The sequence below is a fragment of the Stenella coeruleoalba genome (assembly GCF_951394435.1).
Source record: "Stenella coeruleoalba genome assembly, chromosome: 18".
In the NCBI taxonomy this organism is placed as follows: domain Eukaryota; kingdom Metazoa; phylum Chordata; class Mammalia; order Artiodactyla; family Delphinidae; genus Stenella; species Stenella coeruleoalba.
In genome coordinates, this window is record NC_137164.1 from 11064874 (window position 1) to 11087764 (window position 22891).

A 22891-nucleotide genomic window follows, 5' to 3' on the forward strand; every position below is an offset into this window, starting at 1 on the left:
TAAAAAATATCTCTGATTCATATTTTTAAAAAAACAGACTCTATAGCTAATTGCTCAGATGGGAAAGAATATAGAATTCTGCTTCTTATATTAACTGTGTTCTTGCTACCACATTGGAAGCTCATCCATTAGCCCCAAATATATCCTTTTTCCAGAGAGAAACTTGCTGTTTTATTAAGATGTGTTTTACTTGATGAGGCAGTGTTTCCAAATTGATCTCTGGCTTTATTTCATCATTAACAAGTTTTCTCTACATGACTCTTCTTCTCGCTGTCCCTTTGCCACCACCCCTAGAGCAGCACTGAAACTTAAGTATTGGCAGCAAAAAGAATGTATCCTCAGCACACCTCCCCCTCACAGGCACATATACTTCTATTTCATCCATGAATTTATTCGGGTCTCCAAAGGCAAGAAGGCTAGTTCAGCAGGGAGTGCAGCAGAACAGGTCCTAATTAGGGCCTTCTTGAAATTAGCAGCTGACCAAGGAAATTGAATCAGGAAGAAAAGTAGTTGATGGTGTGTGAAGAGTGCAGGTATCCTGTGAAATTAACATACCATCCCTTCTCTTTAATCTCTGATTTCCTCTATGATTTATACCAAATTCTGATAAATTGAGAGTTATATGTGATGTTAAAAATACATTCTAATATTGAGGCAGGAAGAGGCTTTGTTTTGTTTTTTCCCTCTTCTATGCATTGAAGAGTGACTTAATGATTCATCCTGGCATTTTTCTTCATCCTATAAATTTTTTTATGTCTTATAAATTAACATTTGTTGTCAGGAAATTTTAAAATGTTATACTGAAATTTACTTTAAAATATAATATTGTTTTAAAATTTTCTGTAGAACAAAAATGACCTTTATAAAAAAGTTAGCAGTAGACATAAAAATTTGTATAGATTTGAAATATTCACATTACTAGTCTTCCACATTTTAAAACTAGATCTCTATCAAAATAGAGAAAATAATTAATGAAGTTTCAATAAACAATATGATTTAAATAATATGTCACTACCCCAATTTGCTTTTTTTTTTACATCTTTATTGGAGTATAATTGCTTTACAATGGTGTGTTAGTTTCTGCTTTATAACAAAGTGAATCAGTTATACACATACATATGTTCCCATATCTCTTCCCTCTTGCGTCTCCCTCCCTCCCACCCTCCCTATCCCACCCCTCTAGGTGGTCACAAAGCACCGAGCTGATCTCCCTGTGCTATGCGGCTGCTTCCCACTAGCTAGCTATTTTACGTTTGGTAGTGTGTATATGTCCATGCCACTCTCTCACTTTGTCACAGCTTACCCTTCCCCCTCCCCATATCCTCAAGTCCATTCTTTAGTAGGTCTGTGTCTTTATTCCTGTCTTACCCCTAGGTTCTTCATGACAATTTTTTTTCTTAAATTCCATACATATGTGTTAGCATACGGTATTTGTCTTTCTCTTTCTGACTTACTTCACTCTGTATGACAGACTCTAGGTCCATCCACCTCATTACAAATAGCTCACTTTTGTTTCTTTTTATGGCTGAGTAATATTCCATTCTATATATGTACCACATCTTCTTTATCCATTCATCCGATGATGGACACTTAGGTTGTTTCCATCTCCGGGCTATTGTAAATAGAGCTGCAATGAACATTTTAGTACATGACTCTTTTTGAATTATGGTTTTCTCAGGGTATATGCCCAGTAGTGGGATTGCTGGGTCATACGGTAGTTCCATTTGTAGTTTTTTAAGGAACCTCCATACTGTTCTCCATAGTGGCTGTACCAATTCACATTTCCACCAGCGGTGCAAGAGTGTTCCCTTTTCTCCACACCCTCTCCAGCATTTATTGTTTCTAGATTTTTTGAAGATGGCCATTCTGACTGGTGTGAGATGATATCTCATTGTAGTTTTGATTTGCATTTCTCTAATGATTAATGATGTTGAGCATTCTTTCATGTGTTTGTTGGCAGTCTATATGTCTTCTTTGGGGAAATGTCTATTTAGGTCTTCTGCCCATTTTTGGATTGGGTTGTTTGTTTTTTTGTTATTGAGCTGCATGAGCTGCTTGTAAATATCGGAGATTAATGCTTTGTCAGTTGCTTCATTTGCAAATATTTTCTCCCATTCTGAGGGTTGTCTTTTGGTTTTGTTTATGGTTTCCTTTGCTGTGCAAAAGCTTTGAAGTTTCATTAGGTCCCATTTGTTTATTTTTGTTTTTATTTCCATTTCTCTAAGAGGTGGGTCAAAAAGCATCTTGCTGTGATTTATGTCATGGAGTGTTCTGCCTATGTTTTCCTCTAAGAGTTTGATAGTGTCTGGCCTTACATTTAGGTCTTTAATCCATTTTGAGCTTATTTTTGTGTATGGTGTTAGGGAGTGATGTAATCTCATACTTTTACATGTACCTGTCCAGTTTTCCTAGCACCAATTATTGAAGAGGCTGTCCTTTCTCCACTGTACATTCCTGCCTCCTTTATCAAAGATAAGGTGACCATATGTGTGTGGGTTTATCTCTGGGCTTTCTATCCTGTTCCATTGATCTATATTTCTGTTTTTGTGCCAGTACCATACTGTCTTGATTACTGTAGCTTTGTAGTATAGTCTGAAGTCAGGGAGCCTGATTCCTCCAGCTCCGTTTTTCGTTCTCAAGATTGCTTTGGCTATTAAGGGTCTTTTGTGTTTCCATGGAAATTGTGAAATTTTTTGTTCTAGTTCTGTGAAAAATGCCAGTGGTAGTTTGATAGGGATTGCATTGAATCTGTAGATTGCTTTGGGTAGTAGAGTCATTGTCACAATGTTGATTCTTCCAATCCAAGAACATGGTATATCTCTCCATCTATCTGTATCATCTTTAATTTCTTTCATCAGTGTCTTATAATTTTCTGCATACAGGTCTTTTGTCTCCTTAGGTAGGTTTATTCCTAGATATATATATATATATATATATATATATATATATATATTTTTTTTTTTTTTTTGGTATGTGGGCCTCTCACTGTTGTGGCCTCTCCCCTTGCGGAGCACAGGCTCCGGATGCGCCCGCTTAGCGGCCATGGCTCACGGGCCCAGCCGCTCCATGGCATGTGGGATTTTCCTGGACCGGGGCACGAACCCATGTCCCATGCATTGGCAGGTGGACTCTCAACCACTGTGCCACCAGGGAAGCCCTATTTCTAGATATTTTATTCTTTTTGTTGCAATGGTAAATGGGAGTGTTTTCTGATTTCACTTTCAGATTTTTCATCCTTAGTGTGTAGGAATGCCAGAGATTTCTGTGCATTCATTTTATATCCTGCTACTTTACCAAATTCATTGATTAGCTCTAGTAGTTTTCTGGTAGCATCATTAGGATTCTCTATGTATAGTATCATGTCATTTGCAAAGAGTGACAGCTTTACTCCTTCTTTTCCGATATGGATTCCTTTTATTTCCTTTTCTTCTCTGCTGTGACTAAAACTTCCAAAACTATGTTGAATAAGAGTGGTGAGAGTGGGCAGCCTTGTCTTGTTCCTGATCTTAGTGGAAATGCTTTCAGTTTTTCACCATTGAGGACGATATTGGCTGTGGGTTTGTCATATATGGCCTTTATTATGTTGAGGAATTTCCCTCTATGCCTACTTTCTGCAGGGTTTTTATCATAAATGGGTGTTGAATTTTGTTGAAAGCTTTCTCTGCATCTATTGAGATGATCATATGGTTTTTCTCCTTCAATTTGTTAATATGGTGTATCACGTTGATTGATTTGTGTATATTGAAGAATCCTTGCATTCCTGGAATAAACCCCACTTGATGATGGTGTATGATCCTTTTTTTTTTTTTTTTTTGCGGTACGCGGGCCTCTCACTGTTGTGGCCTCTCCCATTGCGGAGCACAAGCTCTGGACATGCAGGCTCAGGGGCCATGGCTCACGGGCCCAGCCGCTCCGCAGCATGTCGGATCTTCCAGGACTGGGGCACGAACCCGTGTCCCCTGCATCAACAGGCGGACTCTCAACCACTGCGCCACCAGGGAAGCCTGGTGTATGATCCTTTTAATGTGCTGTTGGATTCTGTTTGCTAGTATTTTGTTGAGGATTTTTGCATCTATGTTCATCAGTGATATTGGCCTGTAGTTTTCTCTCTTTGTGACGCCCTTGTCTAGTTTTGGTATCAGTGTGATAGTGGCCTTGTAGAATGAGTTTGGGAGTGTTCCTCCCTCTGCTATATTTTGGAAGATTTTGTGAAGGATAGGTGTTACGTCTTCTCTAAATGTTTGATAGAATTCGCCTGTGAAGCCATCTGGTCCTGGGCTTTTGTTTGTTGGAAGATTCTGAATCACAGTTTCAATTTCAGTGCTTGTGATTGCTCTGTTCATATTTTCTATTTCTTCCTGATTCAGTCTTGGCAGGTTGTGCATTTCTAAGAATTTGTCCATTTCTTCCAGGTTGTCCATTTTATTGGCATAGAGTTGCTTGTAGTAATCTCCCATGTTCTTATGTATTCCTGCAATGTCAGTTGTTACTTCTCCTTTTTCATTTCTAATTCTATTGATTTGAGTCTTCTCCCTTTTTTTCTTGATGAGTCTGGCTAATGGTTTATCAATTTTGTATATCTTCTCAGAGAACCAGCTTTTTGTTTTATTGATCTTGCTATCATTTCCTTCATTTCCTTTTCATTTATTTTTGATCTGATTTTTATTATTTCTTTCCTTCTGCTAACTTTGGGGTTTTTTTGTGCTTCTTTCTCTAATTGCTTTAGGTGCAAGGTTAGGTTGTTTATTCGAGATGCTTCCTGTTTCTTAAAGTAGGATTGTATTGCTGTAAACTTCCCTCATAGAAGTGCTTTTGCGGCATCCCATAGGTTTTGGGTCGTCGTGTCTCCATTGTCATTTGTTTTTAGGTATTTTTTGATTTCCTCTTTGATTTCTTCAGTGATCACTTCGTTATTAAGTAGTGTATTGTTTAGCCTCCATGTGTTTGTATTTCTTACAGATCTTTTCCTGTAATTGATATCTAGTCTCATAGCGTTGTGGTCGGAAAAGATACTTGATACAATTTCAATTTTCTTAAATTTACCAAGGCTTGATTTGTGACCCAAGATATGATCTATCCTGGAGAATGTTCCATGAGCACTTGAGAAAAATGTGTATTCTGTTGTTTTTGGATGGAATGTCCTATAAATATCAATTAAGTCCATCTGTGTAATGTATCATTTAAAGCTTGTGTTTCCTTATTTATTTTCATTTTGGATGATCTGTCCATTGGTGAAAGTGGGGTGTTAAAGTCCCCTACTGTGAATGTGTTAGTGTCGATTAATGGCTGTTAGTATTTGCCTTATGTATTGAGGTGCTCCTATGTTGGGTGCATAAATATTTACAATTGTTAGATCTTCTTCTTGGATTGATCCCTTGATCATTTTGTAGTGTCCTTCTTTGTCTCTTGTCTCTTGTAATAGTCTTTATTTTAAAGTCTATTTTGTCTGATATGAGAATTGCGACTCCAGCTTTCTTTTGGTTTCCATTTGCATGGAATATCTTTTTCCATCCCCTTACTTTCAGTCTGTATATCTCTAGGTTTGAAGTGGGTCTCTTGTAGACAGCATATATATGGGTCTTGTTTTTGTATCCATTCAGCCGGTCTGTGTCTTTTGGTGGGAGCATTTAGTCGATTTACGTTTAAGGTAATTATTGATATATATGTTCCTATTCCCATTTTCTTAATTGTTTTGGGTTCATTATTGTAGGTCTTTAGCTTCTCTTGTGTTTCTTGCCTAGAGAAGTTCCTTTAGCATTTGTTGTAAAGCTGGTTTGGTGGTGCTGAACTCTCTCAGCTTTTGCTTGTCTGTAAAGGTTTTAATTTCTCCGTCAAATCTGGATGAGATCCTTGCTGGGTAGAGTAATCTTGGTTGCAGGTTTTTCTCCTTCATCACTTTAAATATGTCCTGCCAGTCCCTTCTGGCTTGCAGAGTTTCTGCTGAAAGATCAGCTGTTAACCTTATGGGGATTCCCTTGTCTGTTATTTGTTGTTTTTCCTTTGCTGTTTTTAATATGTTTTCTTTGTATTTAATTTTTTTTTTTTTTGCGGTACGTGGGCCTCTCACTGCTGTGGCTTCTCCCGTTGCGGAGCACAGACTCCGGACGCGCAGGCTCAGCGGCCATGGCCCACGGGCCCAGCCGCTCCACGGCACGTGAGATCTTCCCGGACCAGGGCACGAACCCACATCCCCTGCATCGGCAGGCGGACTCCCAACCGCTGCGCCACCAGGGAAGCCCTGTATTTAATTTTTGACTGTTTGATTAATATGTGTCTTGGCATGTTTCTCCCTGGATTTATCCTGTATGAGACTCTCTGTGCTTCCTGGACTGGATTAACTATTTTCTTTCCCAGATTAGGGAAGTTTTGAACTATAATCTCTTCAAATATTTCCTCAGTCCCTTTCTTTTTCTCTTCTTCTTCTGGAACCCCTATAATTCAAATGTTGGTGCATTTAATGTTGTCCCAGAGGTCTCTTAGGCTGTCTTCATTTCTTTTCATTCTTTTTTCTTTATTCTGTTCTGCAGCAGTGCATTCCACCATTCTGTTTTCCAGGTCACTTATCCGTTCTTCTGCCTCAGTTATTCTGCTATTGATCCCATCTAGAGTATTTTTAATTTCATTTATTGTGTTGTTCATCGTTGCTTGTTTCATCTTTAGTTCTTCTAGGTCCTTGTTAAATGTTTCTTGCATTTTGTCTATTCTATTTCCAAGATCTTGGATCATCTTTACTATCATTATTCTGAATTCTTTTTCAGGTAGACTGCCTATTTCCTCTTCATTTGTTAGGTCTGGTGGGTTTTTATCTTGCTCCTTCATCTGCTGTGTGTTTTTCTGTCTGCTCATTTTGCTTATCTTACTGTGTGTGGGGTCTCCTTTTTGCAGGCTGCAGGTTCGTAGTTCCCGTTGTTTAGGGTGTCTGTCCCCAGTGGCTAAAGTTGGTTCAGTGGGTTGTGTAGGCTTCCTGGTGGAGGGGACTAGTGCCTGTGTTCTGGTGGATGAGGCTGGATCTTGTCTTTCTGGTCGGCAGGTCCACTTCTGGTGCTGTGTTTTGGGGTTCTGTGGCCTTATTATGATTTTAGGCAGCCTCTCTGCTAATGGGTGGGGTTGTGTTCCTGTCTTGCTAGTTGTTTGGCATAGGGTGTGCAGCACTGTAGCTTGCTGGTCGTTGAGTGAAGCTGGGTGCTGGTGTTGAAATGGAGATCTCTGGGAGATTTTTGCCATTTGATATTATGTGGAGCTGGGAGGTCTCATGTGGACCAGTATCCTGAAGTTGGCTCTCCCACCTCAGAGGCACAGCAGTGATTCCTGGCTGCAGCACCAAGAGCCTTTCATCCACATGGCTCAGAATAAAAGGGAGAAAAAGTAGAAAAAGAAAAAAGAAAGAAAGAAATGAAGGAAGGAAGAAAGAAGAAAGAAAGGTGGGAGGGAGGGAGGGAGGAGGGAAGGAAGGAAAGAAAGAAAGAAAGAAGATAAAATAAAATAAAAAAATTATTAAGAAAAAAATTTGTTTTTAAAAAGATGAAAAAAAAAAAAAAACAGACGGATAGAACCCTAGGACAAATGGTGGAAGCAAAACTATACAGACAGAATCTCACACAGAAGCATATGCATACACACTCACAAAAAGAGGAAAAGGGGGAAAAAATCATAAGTCTTGCTCTCAAAGTCCACCTCCTTAATTTGGGATGATTCGTTGTCTATTCATGTATTCCACAGATGCAGGTTCATCAAGTTGACTGTGGAGCTTTAATCCGCTGCTTCTGAGGCTGCTGGGAGAGATGTCCCTTTCTCTTCTTTGTTCTCACAGCTCCCAGGGGCTCAGCTTTGGATTTGGCCCTGCCTCTGTGTGTAGGTCGCCTGAGGGCATCTGTTCTTCACTCGGACAGGACGGGGTTAAAGGAGCAGCTGCTTCCGGGACTCTGGCTCATTCAGGCCGAGGTGGGGGGGGGAGGGAGGGGCATGGAGTGCCGAGCGGGCCTGCGGCGGCAGAGGCCGGCGTGATATTGCATCAACCTGAGGCGCGCTGTGCGTTCTTCCGGGGAAGTTGTCCCTGGATCCCGGGACCCTAGCAGTGGCGGGCTGCACAGGCTCCCCGGAAGGGGGGTGTGGATAGTGACCTGTGCTCGCACACAGGCTTCTTGGTGGCGGCAGCAGCAGCCTTAGCGTCTCATGTCTGTCTCTTGGGTCCGCGCTTTCAGCCGCGGCTCGTGCCCGTCTCTGGAGCTCCTTTAAGCAGCGCTCTTAATTCCGTCTCCTCACGCACCGGGAAACAGAGAGGGAAGAAAAAGTCTCTTGCCTCTTCGGCAGGTCCAGACTTTTTCCCGGACTACCCCCCCGGCTAGCCGTGGTGCACTAACCTCCTGCAGGCTGTGTTCACGCCGCCAACCCCAGTCCTCTCCCAGTGCTCCGACACCGAAGCCTGAGCCTCAGCTCCCAGCTCCGCCCGCCCTGGCAGGTGAGCAGACAAGTCTCTCGGGTGAGTGCCGGTTGGCACCGATCTTCTGTGCGGGAATGTCTCCGCTTTGCCCTCTGCACCCCTGTTGCTGTGCTCTCCTCCGTGGCTCCGCAGCTTTCCCCCTCCGCCACCCACAGTCTCCGCCCGCGAAGGGGCTTCCTGGTGTGTGGAAACCTTTCCTCCTTCACAGCTCCCTCCTACTGGTGCAGGTCCCGTCCGTATTCTTTTCTCTCTGTTTATTCTTTTTTTCTTTTGCCCTACCCAAGTACGTGGGGACTTTTTGCCTTTTGGGAGGTCTGAGGTCTTCTGCCAGCGTTCCGTAGGTGTTCTGTAGGAGTTGTTCCACGTGTAAATGTATTTCTGGTGTATCTGTGGGGAGGAAGGTGATCTCCGCGTCTTACTCTTCTGCCATCTTCCCGATCCCCCCTGCTTATTTTTTATTTTATAATGAATATACAGTAAAGATACTGAAATTTTGAGGTTTTACTGCCAAAATTATTACCTGAGCAGTTTTGATCTCTGCAGTTTGGAATTTGAAACTATGGTACTTATTTCTTAGACTGTTCTCAACAGACTTTGGAATTCATTCAATTGTAGAAACTTTTCTTCATTGTCTCTGTCTCTATATTTCTGTTATTTTGGTCCATTAGCTGATTGTACCTATACCTGGTTGTACAACATAGCTAATTTTACGTTCTTTGAATAAATTGCTTCCTAATAGCGAGAACCTTTTCTCCCACTTCCTACTGGGAGAAAACATGGTTGGTGTCAACTGTTGAGTAATATCTTCTATTACTTTATTGTATAATATTCTTGCTAACAATTGTAATGTAGTAGAGGGGAAGAGTTAGGAAGGAAGAGGTTGAATAAATAAAGAAATGAGGGCTTCCCTGGTGGTTGAGAGTCCGCCTGCCGATGCAGGGGATACGGGTTCGTACCCCGGTCCGGGAAGGTCCCACATGCCGCGGAGCGGCTGGGTCCGTGAGCCATGACCACTGAGCCTGCGCGTCCGGAGCCTGTGCTCCGCAACAGGAGAGGCCACAACAGTGAGAGGCCCACATATCACAGAAAAAAAAAAAGAAAAAGAAAGAAATGAGAACTGAAGATATGGAGCTTTTTAACTTAGAGTTTTAAAAAAAAAAGTTTATTGGAGTATAGTTGATTAACAATGTCGTGTTACTTTTTTTAACTTAGATTTAAAATATAAAAAGCCAAAAGAGAATTTTGGGTGGAATAAGTGAAAAAGGAAACACTGGCAATATACAGATTACCAAAGGGAAACATTGTCATGTAGATGCCTTTAGAATTTCAATCCTGTATGAAGAGGGATAGAAACATTTGAAACTAATGTTTGAGTGATGTGTAATTTTGTTTAGGTTTGTGGAGTTCTTCAGAATATTCATACATTATATACAGATATGTATTTATGGAATAAATATGAGTAATGATAGTATACAGTGGTTGACAGATTTATTCTGTGTATGGATCATATAGTAAATATTTTCGGGTTTGTGGGCTATATGGTATCTAACTATTGAAATTTGCTGTTGTTTGCAAAAGCAGCCATATATCATAACACAGAGGAGTAGGTGTGGGTGTGTTTCAATAAACCTTTATTTATATTTGACTTGTAGGTCCTAGTTTGCTGACCACTGACTTACAGCACCATTTTCACATAAAATACAAATGTCATAGCGTAAAACTTCATTACTTACTCCTGATCATTAAAAATTCAATAGTTAGAGCTTAAGATAAGTTCATTTTTCCTGTTAAATAAGAGCTTGCATTTGACTTAATGAACATTTATTAAAGTTTAATTTTTAACATAATTTCACTGGTGGTTGTGATCATTATGTTTTATTAGAAGATATGTAACTTTTCCCATACAGCCATACTAAATATTTTTAGCATTTGACACGTCTAATGTTGAAATTGTATTTAATTTTGAGTAGGTAAGTAGAATGCTAAGTATTCATTATAATTTCTATTAAAAGCTCAACCCAGGAAAATGTCTTTTCTGTTTTTCAGTATAAGTGTGGATCTCAGATAATTTGCTCATTTTCATCGAAAGCAAACTTTTGTTTCCCAGTAATCAGTGAGACTCAAACATGATTTTTCTTGAAGTTATGATTTAATTGAAGGCACATGGGTTTTAGCATAGGATAAATGTGTATTTTAACCTGGGTTCTACCACTTACTAGAAATGATGTCAACCTTAATTTCTTCATTTTAATGGTGTTAATTTTACTTATCCCACAGGGAGTTTTTGAAAATTAAGTTAGGCAATGTCACTAGATGGAGATGACTCTTACTGAATTTTTCCCTCCTTTACTTCCTTTTGGAACTTTTTATTCAGAATTGTATTATGATGGAATGATCTTCCCATTTATAGAGTAAGCCTGTCACACTCAGAATTCTGAAGTTTAAAATAGGATATTTGAACAAAGTTAGTTACTATGGGTGATCCATTTTGATGGCAAAAAACTAAAATGGTGTAGTCTTGTCTGTTCTCTCCATGGCATTGGCATAGTGGTGGTTTATTTTCTGCCCTGGGACCTTATATGAATACAGTAATCCATACTAAGGATGACATTTGTGTATTGCTGTTGCAGTAGCATCACGTGAGAAAATTTGAGCTGTTTTATCTTACTTGTACGGAAATATTTCAGTGGAAACTTTAAAGAAAAAGAGTATAGATATACAAATATTTGTGTTATAATGCCACCTCAAACTTAATATTCATTGAAAAAGCAGGACTTTATTGGAGTTTCAGTTTTACCTAGGTTATTTAAAATCTTATGTAGCATAGAAAATAAATTACATAGTTTCAAGTCTCTAAATTAGACTACTAGTTTTAACTTAAGTAGTCAGGGGAAAGAAATAGAACTCTTCGTATGTAGGCTGACCAGTCTTTGATTTGGGGAAGGAGCATTATTTTTGTTACTGTTGTTGAGGTTTTGAAGTTAATGTTTCTGTGACTAGTCAGTTGCATCCTCTCATTTATTTTCTATACATTGTTCAAGTTGGTCATGAATGAAAACAAGGAATTGGAGAAAAAAATGAAGATAAACAAAACATGGATCAACTACAAATTGCATAATCATTTAATGATTTTAAGTTGACCATTTTGGTCAACCATCCAGTCCACTGAATGTTTAGAATTTCATTCAGTGTCACGTATGGTTTCATTTTCTCTGTTGATAGAAAAATAATAGAGACTGATATTTCTGGCTTTCCTAATAGTTTCATAATCCTGAGAAAGAAGAGGAACTTTTTATGTCAAAAAATGATGACAAAGACTTAATTTTAATTTATATTTTCTTACCATTATTAGAAAATGTAGCTAATAGATTTGGGAAAACTACTAATTTTCTTTGTGTTTTGTTTATCTCATAACACTGATTATATTTTAGTATTCTCAGGGTGCTTTTATATGTTCTCCTGTACTACTTGAAAATAGTTTATTTTGAAATTTATGCTCACGTATAATGTCAGAAATCAAAGAATAAGAATAGTTGTTGACTTTTATTATGAAACTTAATTCTATCCAAAAATTTTTAATATACTGAATATAATTCTTAATAATACTCTGAAACTTAGTACAAAATCTATGCAATTGTCTTAGTTCACGTGTGACCTCATTTAGTGTATCAGTAAGTTCTAGCAAGGGAAAGTGGTTTTTAAGTTAGAATCACTCAAATATTTTTTTATCTTATTAATTACCGGGGATTTTGTTCTGTAGGAAGGGCTCCAAATATTTTAGGAAACAAAATAGCATGATTCCTTAATGAAAATTCTAGAAGGTTGGTTCAGTTTATTTTCCTAAGTCATTTCTGCTTAAACTGGTAGTGAGCTAGGGCTTTTACAGAGACATTACGTTAGTTTAGTTATTAAAATGTTTCCTTGGTCATCTTCTAGGAAAAGATAACTTATTTTGTAAAATAGAGTATGCATCATTTCTAATATATGAACTATATTTACATATATATTATTTGGGCAGTTACTCTAATGAAAAATATAAACAGAAGTCTATGTGATATTTAATCTTAATCATATGTAATTTATAAAATGAATATCTCTTCTGAGAATTTTTGCTTTTAATAAAATAATCAAATATAATTTTAATATATTATTTTGTGTTTCAATTTTACATTGTATTTTCATTTAATTTTAATAATTTGCTTTTCTTGTACTTTTTTGGTCTGTTGTCTGTTTTGTCTAATGCATGTCCAGGGTTCTAAGGTTAGTATTACTTCAGTAATTTTCAGGTTTTCAGTTTTAAATTTTATTTTTGCTTATTTATGAAATTTTTGACTTGGTTATATTTTGAGTTTCCATACCATCTAACATTAGGCATATCTTTGGTATATTTAAAAGATTCATTAGAAGGATTATTTTCTCAGTGTACTGATGAACTACTATTTTATTATTCACACTAATCTTTAGACTAAACTATCAGAATATAATGAATACAATAATATTTCAGTCATATGTACAATCAGATTTTAACTGGTTCCAAAGAAAGGAAATTGGTTGGAATATATGTTAAGATTTAATAATAATCATATGTGGGTGATCTTTATTTTTAAACCTATGCCATGATGTTTATATAACATTTCATCATATTTATAAATTACTATTATATAGAATTAATAAGAACTCCCTTTTAGGTTATTGGTTAAGAATGCTTTTTAGTTTAAAATTTTATTTTGTTTAGTCAAAAATAACAGTGGCAAATTTCATGGATGATTAATAATTCTGTTTATAATTTCTGTTTATAATTTACTCATTAAAAATGAAAACATTTTGAAGCTTAAGCCTTGTACATCGCAAAATACTTCAAAATAAGATCATTAACTAATAAAATGAGTTAGAGTTCCCATAATTTTAGTAATTCAAAATGATGAATTTCTTTGAGAATACATCTATAGATATCCTAAAATTCTAATATTTTGAAACGTTTTCAGAATGCTTAATGGACCTAAGCAATGGTCAGATCTTCCATTCCATTATAAAACACTTATATTGATAACTGATCTTTTAAAAGGAGGTTTTATATAAAATTAATTTTTAAACTTTTATTATAAACAATTGTGTTGTGGTCACCGATTTTTAATTCATGCTATGAAATGATGCTGTATATCAGTGAAGTGCTAGCAAATGAGGAATCTTTATTTAAAAAATCCAAGTAATGAATTAATTATTTCTTTAGGTCATGGATACCGAATTGGCATAATGTTGTAAATCAACAATTGAAAAAATTTTTTTTGTCTATTTACAAGCTCCTCTTAGAGAGAATGATTTTAACTCTATTTTGATGTTAAATAGAAGGGAGAAAGGTTGTTACGTTTTATACTCCATTTATAATCGTTTAGTTATAAAAGTGCTTGCAGTAGCCAGCTGTCTCTTTTCTTACCCATGTTGTACACAAGAAGTGTTTAAGAGGTCGTTTTTTAATCAGTGTTTCCTGCTGACATTTCCGTGTTAACGTGAGTAGGGATATGTCTAGGTAGAATGATGGGTATAAATAATGTCAAATGGAGCATTAAATAGGAGCAGATACCTATGATATATGCTTACCTTGTCGTTGAATTTATCATTTGGTGCAGAAGTAAGGTTAATCCATATGGCTAATGTGCCCATTTTCAGAAAATTTAAACAGTAGTATTTTTTATTTATAAAGCATTCCTTACTTTTCTCTGATTTTGAGGCACTGAGAAAATGAAGTCTAGTCATAATGAACCAAAATAATTAAAATGTTATGTAATGCACAATGAAAAAAGAGATGTTGCTATTGCTTACAAAATACAGAGTTATACATCTTATGAAACACAATGCTTTGTACCATTCCCTTTCAAAGCAGGAAATTATATTTTATCATAGACAATAGTGTAGTGAAAGTACAGCTTCACCAGTCTAGAATGCTACTGATTCTTCTTATTGCTAGTGTCACAAATTAATATCAGTAGAGGAATTAATGATCTTGAGTATTTTTACCCTAGATTTTTATTGTTCATACAAGATACCTACTGGTTTCACTTTATTCTGAAATGGATAAGAAAGTGTCATAATTTGACAGTTGTCTCCCTTTGATCTCAAATGAAAGTGCCACATATCTTTCCTATTGCTCATCATACATTTATAGGAAAGAAAAATTAGCACATATATTTTTATAAATGAGAATGAGGATTTTAGGAAAGAAATATGAGTTTTATGTCTTTGTTAACTAATAAAGTAGAACAAAACTAGTATAAATATATACATGTGATTACTTCTAAATATCTTTATGAAATGATCTTAAGTTTGGAATGTAGTTTTTACAAGTAATGATATTGAAATCTAACATTGATTTTAAAAATAGATTTTTTCCTTTATTTAAAGATAATTCATAGGTAAGCTAATTAAATTTGATAACTAGCTCTTATGATATATGGAATTAGTTTATGATTTATAAATTGTTTTGTTTACAAAATAAACTACTGTTAACCTGCAGTATGTATGTACATGTATTATATTTCCAAATTTTAAGCAAGATTTAAATCTTCTACTTTTTTAAAGACGGAATTGGAAAATATTGAAGTGACACAAGGCATGTCAGCTGAGACAGCAGTAACTTTCCTCAGTCGATTGATGGCTATGGTTGATGTACTTGTATTTGCCAGCTCTCTAAATTTTAGTGAGATTGAAGCTGAAAAAAACATGTCTTCTGGTGGTTTAATGCGACAGTGCCTAAGGCTAGGTAAGTCTGTTAAGAATAACGGTGCATGTTAAATAATTACAGATTACTTTTTGATACTCTGTGATACATAAAGTATTAATGATACAATTTGATGATTATGTAATGTAAAGATTATTTTGTAATTCTTCAGAATTACTAAATTAAAAAATTATAATATCTTCACTTTGGAGATTTCATGGAATTGATCTTTAATGGATTCTAATTTGAAATAAAGTCAAATATATTTTGAGTTTTTTCAGAATCAGTTGGACAATAACCTTTTTCACTGAAGTGATTTTAATGTAAATATATTTATGAATCCTTATTTTTGGTAAACTAATACAGGGTAGTTGTCCTGGGCCCACAAATGTATCAGAAAACCAACAACTAGTTTTATACATATAATGCTAAAGGATAAAATTGACCATGCCAATCTCACTGTTTCTCAGATTGCACAGTTAACATTAATAAACATTAGTGTACCTAATAACACTAATAAACATTAACACTAATAACCGTTACTATACCTATGATTTTTTTTGCCGCTATCTTGTGTTACAAATAAAATTTAGTCCTGAAAACTCTTAGTAAATTTAGACCAGCTCCTTAGGCAGGAATCATTCTTACATCTCTTACCTTTTTTAAAGGGAAAAATTATTTATATTATTTAGTCTTTACAGGGGACCAGACAACTACTGTTTTCAGACCAAAATGGCTACTATTTTCATACTTGCCTTCAAGTGTGAACAGGGAGGACATGAGAAAGTAAGGTATTTGATAGGGAGGACATTCTTGATATGTATTCTTTTTATCCATAATTTTTAAAATTATGTAAAAAAATATATATATATAGTTGCAGGGGAGAAGTTGTTTCTAATCCAAGGACGGAATAAGAACTTTATTTAAGAATGGTGGAATAAATGTACTTTTTAATGTTGTTTTGTATTTTTGTATTTTCTTGAGAGGAGTCATTTCATCTCCATTATAAGGGAAAGATTGACCACATGGAGATCTCTCTGTCTGCCAAGAGTTGTGGAATAATTACTGTGGGCCATCATGGACATTTCCATTGATATTTAACAATAGCTTACAGATTGAACTTTGTTAGAAAGAGAAATATTTTTTTAAATGCCCGGATATCTTGAAAACTGCATTTATTTGGTTATTCTGAACTTTTATTTCTAAATATATTCCAAAGCTTTACTGCTGATTTCATTTTTATCCTAATAATTCTTAGCAGATTTGTTTTTTTTATCATCCACAGGAAAGTTTTATAAGTGAATAATAATGAAGCAAACAATTATATGTATGTGCTGTTTACTGTTCTAAGCACTTTTCATATATTGATTCAGTTAGTCCTCATAACAGTCCTCTAAGGAAGTTACTGCGTTTATACTTATTTTACCATGAGGAGACTGAGGCACAGGTAGTTTAAGCAGCTGGCCCAAGATCACACAGCCCATAAGTGGCAGAGCCAGGATTCAAACTTAGGTGGCCTGATTCCAAAATCTGTACTGTTTATTACTATGCTTTACTGCTTCTTAAAATAAGTAAGTGAATAGACAAAATGTACTTATTGAATGCTTGTTGACAAAGGTTGATGTTCCCACCATGAAAACAGGTAGATATTGGGACTTGTGAGGCTTGACTATATGGATGTACCCTGTTATTGCCTGAAATGGGGAGCTGTGCTCTATATAGTCACCAAGATAGTCAACTTAAGGGCAGGAGACTTATTATTTAAAAAATCATCAAATATGAATAAGTTTTTTTAAAATTTTAATTGATCCATAAATTTCAGAATTTTGAAGGTTGGAAAGGGATAGAATAAGGAAGGATATATTGGGAGCTTCAAAGACCCTGTAGTATTCTGTTTCTTCAGCTGGTTGATAGTTTATGGGTAATTTGTTTTTATTTTTTAACTACATGAATGTTTTATGTATACTTTTCATTACTGTGTTTCCTAATTTAAAACAATATTTATTGATCTGGTTGATTTTAAGAATAATAATGGGATGGAGAAAGTGGAAAGAAAGAAAAAATAGAACCAAGCAATTTTTTAAAACACGTCAAAGTCAGCAATTTACATCAATAATATGCTTTCATTTTTTAAAATAGTTTGCTGTGTTGCTGTGAGAAACTGTTTAGAATGTCGGCAGAGACAGAGAGACAGGGGGAACAAACCTTCACATGCAAGCAGTAAACCTCAAGAAGCTCCCCAAGGTGTGACTGCCACAGCAGCTTCCAAGGTAATTAAGCATCTTCTATGTTAAATACAACGTACCTTAAAAAATTTTTTTTTAAGTTCATGAGAACAAAGTGACATGGTATTGCTTGATAATCAGGCAGATGGAGGCTCTGGTCCTGGCTTCTCTTCTTCAGAATTGTATTATCAAGATTACTTAACCTCTCTGAGACTGGTAATTTTTGGTTACTCAGTGAAGATACTAATAATTTCTACCTCGTAGGGTTCTTATAAGGAAGGATTATATCAGTTCATAGCACTGAAAAGTTCTTAATTATTACTATTTTTAATAGTTACATATATTTTCACAGAGTTCAGTATATGAATAATGCGCTTTTTAAATGGATATGCTTTTGGGGATAGAATTCCCATGATAGTCAACAAAAATATATTGAATGCCCATGAAATGAATGAATGGTGTACAGTAGTTCGGAATGCAGCAGTGATTCTCATTCTGAATTAGCTCTATTTATTGTATGTTCAACTGACCATTTGCATCGCTTCAGACTTTCAGTAATGTGACTTAAGGTCCTGCATGCTTGACTGTTGCTTACTTCAGCTACAACTTGGAATCCCTTACCCTTGCTTTTATTATTTTATCTTGTTTATTTATTACTATTTTATTTTAGTCACACTGTAGACTTCATGCAGTTCATCAGAATTCGTTTTAACCTTTAGACTTACACATAGCTTCCCCTTTCTTGAAATGTCCATCCTTATTTTTCACCCCAGTGACTCTGTTCCACTCTTGGCTTTAGCTTAAGTTCAACTCTCTGAGGAAAATGTTTTCTAATACCTTCACTGCCAACCCAGTCTAGGGGAAATTCCTCTGTTTGATATTTTCATAAAACCTGGAATGTCTCTTGTCACTCACGGTACTTGTAATTAGATGTTTGATACTGAAACAATGAAGGCTCAATAAACGAAGGCATGAAGTAAAAGTTTAATTCATTTTAAAAGTTCTGTGGCTTCAAACTTTTGCAGTTTTCAGGCAGAACAGCCACACATTTAGTTTATCTGTAGTGTAGCGTCTTTCTTTTTCACTACTGTTAGAGACACATTCCTAAAATAATTAGACCATATATTATTTTATTGCTGACAAGTCTCCACAAAGCCCTTCATTGCTTAGAAAATTAACTAGAAACATATCAGCAGTCATGCTTCATGTTATTTGTGTAGGCACAGGAGACTGTGTGTTACTTGAGGGCATGTTCGTATCTTATACATCTTTGTAGTTACAGAGCGTATATCGCACAGCACAAACTCTAGAATCAAACAGTTCTGAGTTTGTATCCTGGCTCTACCACTTACTGGTTTTATGAACCAAGACACATTCCTTAGTCTCTTGTGCCTCAGTTTTTCATTTTAAAGACTGGAAGACAGTTTTCCAGTCTTTAAAATGAATACATATATATATATATATATATATATATATATATAAATGTATAAGGTGTTTGTATGAATTAAATAAAAAGCAATAATGCGTTAAAGTACTTAGTAATTCCAGAAATGCAGTGAACATTCAATTAATACTAATTTCCTTCCTCTCTCTAGCAGTTAGCCATTCAATATATATATCATGAAATGAATAAATAAGTTAGTATTTTTGAGAGCTTAGATCTTAAAGGTGTCTACTTAATTCAGAAGATAATAGGGAACATTTCAAGCTTGTCAAGCCAAGTAGTACACTGATTGTAGAACATGGACAAAAAAGCGCAGTGAGAGGGAAATCCATAGTAATTTAGTTGAGCTAGTCAGTGTCTCTCTAGCAAGAACCTTGGCAACGAAAGATGGATTATAATTGACGGATATAGAAATATTAGGGAAAAGTTGACTTGGTAAGAAAACACGTTTCAGAATAGAGAATCAATGGAGAGTTGTTGTTTTTTTTTCTTCCCTATTTTTATTCATTTTTAATGTGACACTTGAGTAAGTAAACCTTAGTTAATTTTGGTGTGTTACTAGCCTGAGTGAACTTGTATTAGCCACATGGTTTCTTTGCACCTCATTTTTTATACTTTCTAAAAAGGAGCAGTCATACAAGCTTTTCCTATAAAAATGTCTCGAATTAGATTATGGACATAGAAGTACTTTGTAAACTGTAAAATAGTATATAAATTAAAATATATACAAAGTTTCCATCTATGCTATGAATAGTATATTATTTCTTTAATCTTTCTCTGATAAAGATTATTAGCCTATTTTTACATATTAAAGCTGAGGTTCTGAGAGGTTAAGTATCTCACCTAAGGTTATATGGCTGGTTAGTCTTGGAATTGTAATGGAAGCCAAATAATTATCAACCTTCAAATACCATACTCTTTTCACTATTCTGTGCTGCAAAGGAGTCAATCATCTTAAGAGTGAAATAGAATAATTCAGGTTTACAGAGAAACAGAAGGAGACTTATTTATTATTAATTAGTTAGAGTAACAGGTTACTTTATATGCAGGAATTGTATTTGGTACTTTACATATATAATCTAATCCACACAATTCTTAACATTTATGTAAGTGAAAAAGTACTAGATTGAGTTTCAGGGATCTTTGTTGTCTTGCAAGTTTGTTATGTGACATGTTACCTAAAATGTGTGGATTTTTGTGTCTTCAGCTATAAAAAGGATTTTGGTGGTAATGATCTTTAATGTCTTTCAGCTTTAATATTAACGCCACGACTAAAGTTGGTTTTTTTTTGCTCACCTTTCTAACATTTTGTAGATCATGAAATGCTTTCACCTATGAAATCTCATGTAATAATGTAACATAATAATTTCATACATTATAAAAGCATGATGGATAAATGAACGCGATGACTTAAAGAGACTTATTAACTGGAGGTAGGGAATGTGAGGCTCAGAAAAATTTACTAACAAGCTTGAGGTCACACAGCAGAGATTTGAGCCCAGAGTATAAGATTAATATCTTTTATGCCATAATCTTCTAGCCTTTCTTTGTCTATAGTGGTAGCTATGCTGATAAAGAATAAGAACACTGGTAAGCGAAACCATGACAAGAGTAGAAGAGAACAGAAAAAGTGCCTTGTAATAGCATATTGTTTTCAATAAATGTTGTTCAATGAAGGGAGGAGGTAAAGAATGTGGCCAGTTTAATGACTAAATTAAAGGTTTTAGAAATTATACTGCTATATAAGTTTCTGTATTATACTATTTTTTCACAATTCTCTCTTTTTTTTTAAGACTCCACTAGAGAATGTTCCAGGTAACCTTTCTCCAATTAAGGATCCTGATAGACTTCTTCAGGATGTTGATATCAATCGCCTTCGTGCAGTTGTCTTTCGGGATGTGGTAAGTTATGCCTGCTTGATTTCCCAGGAAAAAACTTTCCGCTGTCATTTGTGTAAAATAATTTAAATTTTATAAGAAAGCTGCATATTAAAACTAAATGTCCTAGTGTCAGGGATTGTAGATATGTAACATGCTTCTGTTTGTAAAATGGATGAGCTTAGCTTTCTCTGAAAGCTTATTGATATGTTATTTTTTTTAATGATGTTAAATTTTTATTTAATTTTTGTATGGATACTAAGAATAGGGATAACTTTGAAAATTATTCTTGACTTTATCTTGAATCACCTATTCCTGTCTTTTAGTATTCCTTGCTCCATCTCTAGGTACTGAATATTTTGCTAATATCAATGTTCCTTGTATAATGGATAAAAGGGATTAATTCATTAAGGTGTTATTGGCAGTTACATTTGGGGGGCAATTACTTTTGAGATAAGAATCTGCATTTTAAAATATGGATATCAATGGGAATTTGAGTTAGAAAGGTTGCTTAATAAAGCTTATTGAAAAGATAGCTTAAGGAAACGGTTTCATGGAACTCTCCAATTATATGATCACTTATCCAAAGTAAGGATAGATAAGATTGGCCCTTCCACAAATTGTGTAGAAACATACACAGCATTTCACAGCAGATGCAATATTGGCAGTACTCCTTAGTATAGTTGCTGTTTATCAGCCATTTTGGATTCTGTTTTTCTTATTTTAATTGATGATTTATGAAACATAGAAGGAAGTTTATGTTTTAAATTTACATTTAATAATAAATTGGATAGAGTACTTTGTACTTGAGAAAGTGGTTAAAATATATTTAAGTCATACAGCATAATACTGCATGGTAGGAATATATGATAGAAAAATTCTCACTCTTTAATATATGTCAGTGCTTATAAATCACTAAGAAAATTACAACCATACCAACAGAAAAATAAGCAATGGATGTAAAATATGAAAATAAGGTAACAAACATATGATTTAAAAGTCAGTATAACCAGCAGTCAAAGAAATGCAAATTTAAAACAAGAGTGAGATAAATATTTTACCATTAAATAAACTAAAAAATTTAAATAATAGTACCTGTCATTACAAGGATGCATTGAAACATGCTCTATGACTTATCACTAGTAGGAATAGAAGTTGAATAAACTTTTTGGAAAGCTCTTTACCAACATGTGTTAAAACTCTTATAAATATTGATGCTATTACCCAGTGGTTCTCCTTAAGCTATTTAAGCCCATGTGCTCATCAGAGTTGCCTTCAGGAAAATTGATAACATTGTAAATATCCAATATAGAGCTTAATAAATCATAGTATATTCATTTAACAAGAAACTGTGCAGCTATTAACATCATATTTTTGAGGGAAACTTAGTGACATATAAAATGCTCATGATATATTTTAAGGGAAAGCAGCAGTATGCAAAAATACTTATACTACGCAAATATTGCATTTGTATGCCAAGTGTACATACATGCACATGTTCACCTTTTTTTAAAAAGTCTGGAAAAAAGTACCCAAGTGCTACCAGTGATTATCTCTAGGTAAACAGTTTTTATTTTGTACTTTTTTTGTATTTCCATATTTTCTGTAGTAAACCTGTATTGCTTTTATAATTAATAAAAAATAAAGGAATTTTTAAAAATAGGAGATAAAACATATAATAGTATAAAAATCATGCTGTGAGAAACTCTATATTCTGGACTTGAATTTGGATTTGGGAAAAAAAATTACTCACTAACAGTTTAACCATTTAGAAATGCGAATTATTCATCCTGAAAAAAACATGTTGTGGAAAGAATTTTTTTTAATGACAGATGATTTAAACATGGAGTATGTCTTCATCTCCAAGAGACCCATTCGAACCTAACATAGAAGGGGTTTATGTTAAGTGTGACATTGCATTTAAATTGTTAGTAAATTCTGAATCAGGTTATTGTGGTGGATTATCATAATTTTTCTAGTATCTATAGATGTTTTGTAACTATACTGGATAACCCAACAGTGGTGCTTATTAGCTTTCTTCCTGAAGGAAGGGAATTAGTGTTCCCAGGTGTACCTTCCAAACATCAGGGAGGTAACATAATTTGTGTTCATTGAGTTTATACTGTGTATCAGACACTTAGTATATATTACCTCAGCTTTCAGTAAAAGGTTAAGAGAAAGCTAAGACTC

The 22891-nt window shown here is 35.0% G+C and overlaps 1 protein-coding gene across 8 annotated transcripts in view; it reads left to right on the plus strand.

Annotated features, from left to right (window-relative positions):
* NBEA (neurobeachin) overlaps positions 1 to 22891 on the plus strand; it is a 630595-nt gene that overhangs the window by 201676 nt on the left and 406028 nt on the right. For 7 of the 8 annotated variants that reach the window (XM_079902587.1, XM_079902590.1, XM_079902583.1 and 4 more), the window contains 3 exons: positions 15017 to 15197; positions 17295 to 17425; positions 20618 to 20725. In XM_079902587.1, coding sequence (XP_079758713.1) covers positions 15017 to 15197; positions 17295 to 17425; positions 20618 to 20725 — 420 coding nt within the window. Of the gene's footprint in view, positions 1 to 7970; positions 8459 to 15016; positions 15198 to 17294; positions 17426 to 20617; positions 20726 to 22891 lie in introns of those variants that run through there. The other variant, XM_079902589.1, reaches the window with a different exon arrangement.